The 1,523-nt window shown below is 35.0% G+C and overlaps 1 protein-coding gene across 1 annotated transcript; it reads left to right on the top strand.

The window, feature by feature from the left end:
- The first annotated feature begins 44 nt into the window (after window positions 1-44).
- LOC17874569 (uncharacterized protein At2g29880) lies at window positions 45-1,124 on the top strand. Its single transcript, XM_006279380.1, has 2 exons — window positions 45-371; window positions 480-1,124. The coding sequence occupies exons 1-2, from the start codon at window positions 45-47 to the stop codon at window positions 1,122-1,124; spliced, it is 972 nt and encodes a 323-aa protein (XP_006279442.1).
- Window positions 1,125-1,523: the final 399 nt, after the last annotated feature.

The following is a 1,523-nucleotide window of genomic DNA, read 5'->3' as shown; positions in this document are numbered from 1 at the left end:
TTTTTAGTTATACTAACTACCATAAGTTTTCAAAAAAGATTATAATGGATGAAAAAGAAAAGCAATATACTCAGTGGACTCTGGATGAAACGAAAGTGTTGGTCGAACTACTTGTCGAGGGTATTCAACGTGGATGGCGTGACACTAGTGGTGTAATGAATAAGGCAACGGTGGAACATAAAATACTACCGGTCCTTAATGAGAGGCTTGGATGCCAAAAGACCCATAAGCATTATATGAGCAGAATGAAGTACCTCAAATCTAAATACGATATGTATACGGATCTTCAACGTTTCAGTTCGGGTTTTGGATGGGATCCAATTATGAAAAAGTTTACAGCTTCTGATGAAGTATGGCATAATTATTTTAAGGTATGTCTTTGACTCTAGTCGTATATATAGAACATTTTTAAATATATATGTTACTCAATCAACTAATTTTAAATTAATTTTGAATTACATATGTCTATATTTTGACAGGCACATCCACGTCACAAGTTTTTGCGCTATGAATCTAATGAACAGTTTGAAGATCTGCAAATTATATTTGATTGTACAACCGCTAACGGTAGCTGTTCAGTTGGTTTGGGTGATACTACTGATGCTCGCACCAACTCGGTTGGTGATAGTCATGCAAAAGAAACCGACAACGTTTTTGAGGTCGATGAAGATGGCTGTCCATTATCATCTCAACAACGATCATCCGAACATAATGAAACACCTTCTGCAGAAACAAGTTTGAAGGGTCGTGTTGAAAAGCTGGTCCCGAGGAAAAGATCTAGGACAGATGCCGTTAGGAATTTGGATGAGCTGAATAGTGATCACAATGATTCTATGATAGATGTGAGCAACAAGATACTTAGTGTCATACAACAAAGAGAAGAACGACAACAAAAAGAAGCTGAAAAACGAGAGGAAAAGTTAAAACTGGAAGTGGAGAAAAAAGAAGCTGAGAAAAAGAAAAACAATGTTTGGGATGCTATGAAAGAAGTTCCAAATTTGGATCAGCGTATCAAATTTAAAGCGGTTACCCTAATCTACTCTCTGGGAATGAAAGATGTGTTTACGGATATGTCGGTCGAAGAACGCTATGGTTGGATCCAAAGCAACATTAGCTCCGACTGATTTGTTTTGTTCTTGTTTCAGTATTTGTTTTTCTGGGTTTGTTTCGTTTTTATTATCGTAACACTATGTTATGATTTATGGGTTATTTAAGTTTGCTTTATGATACCAAACTAGATTTAAAAAAAATCTTTAGTTGAACTTATTATAATATTTTCAGCTATTATCATTATTTGTTTGTTACATGTGAGTGATGTCTCTCTTGTGGTATACGTACCATGTGACACTTTTATTTTACGTCTTTCTAGGCCTCTTACATACATTTTTCTTAACATTTTTTTGTAGGTGTATTATCATGGAAAGCACTACTGAAGAAGAAGAACAAATATATATTGAGAATGGAGCAACTCAAATAGAAGGATAAGCAGCTTTTAACAATCAATACGGGGCCTAGTTACTATA

The sequence above is a fragment of the Capsella rubella genome, unplaced genomic scaffold (genome assembly GCF_000375325.1).
Source record: "Capsella rubella cultivar Monte Gargano unplaced genomic scaffold, Caprub1_0 scaffold_11, whole genome shotgun sequence".
Classification (NCBI taxonomy): Eukaryota; Viridiplantae; Streptophyta; class Magnoliopsida; order Brassicales; family Brassicaceae; genus Capsella; species Capsella rubella.
The sequence above is the reverse complement of the archived record's forward strand: the minus strand, read 5'-3'. Positions and strand labels throughout refer to the sequence as shown.

Bases quoted from the DNA above. Each gene is read 5' to 3' on its own strand.
- LOC17874569 (XM_006279380.1), top strand. From the start codon at position 45: ATGGATGAAAAAGAAAAGCAATATACTCAGTGGACTCTGGATGAAACG. The intron at 372-479 runs GTATGTCTTTGA...ATATTTTGACAG, and splicing joins TATGGCATAATTATTTTAAG to GCACATCCACGTCACAAGTT.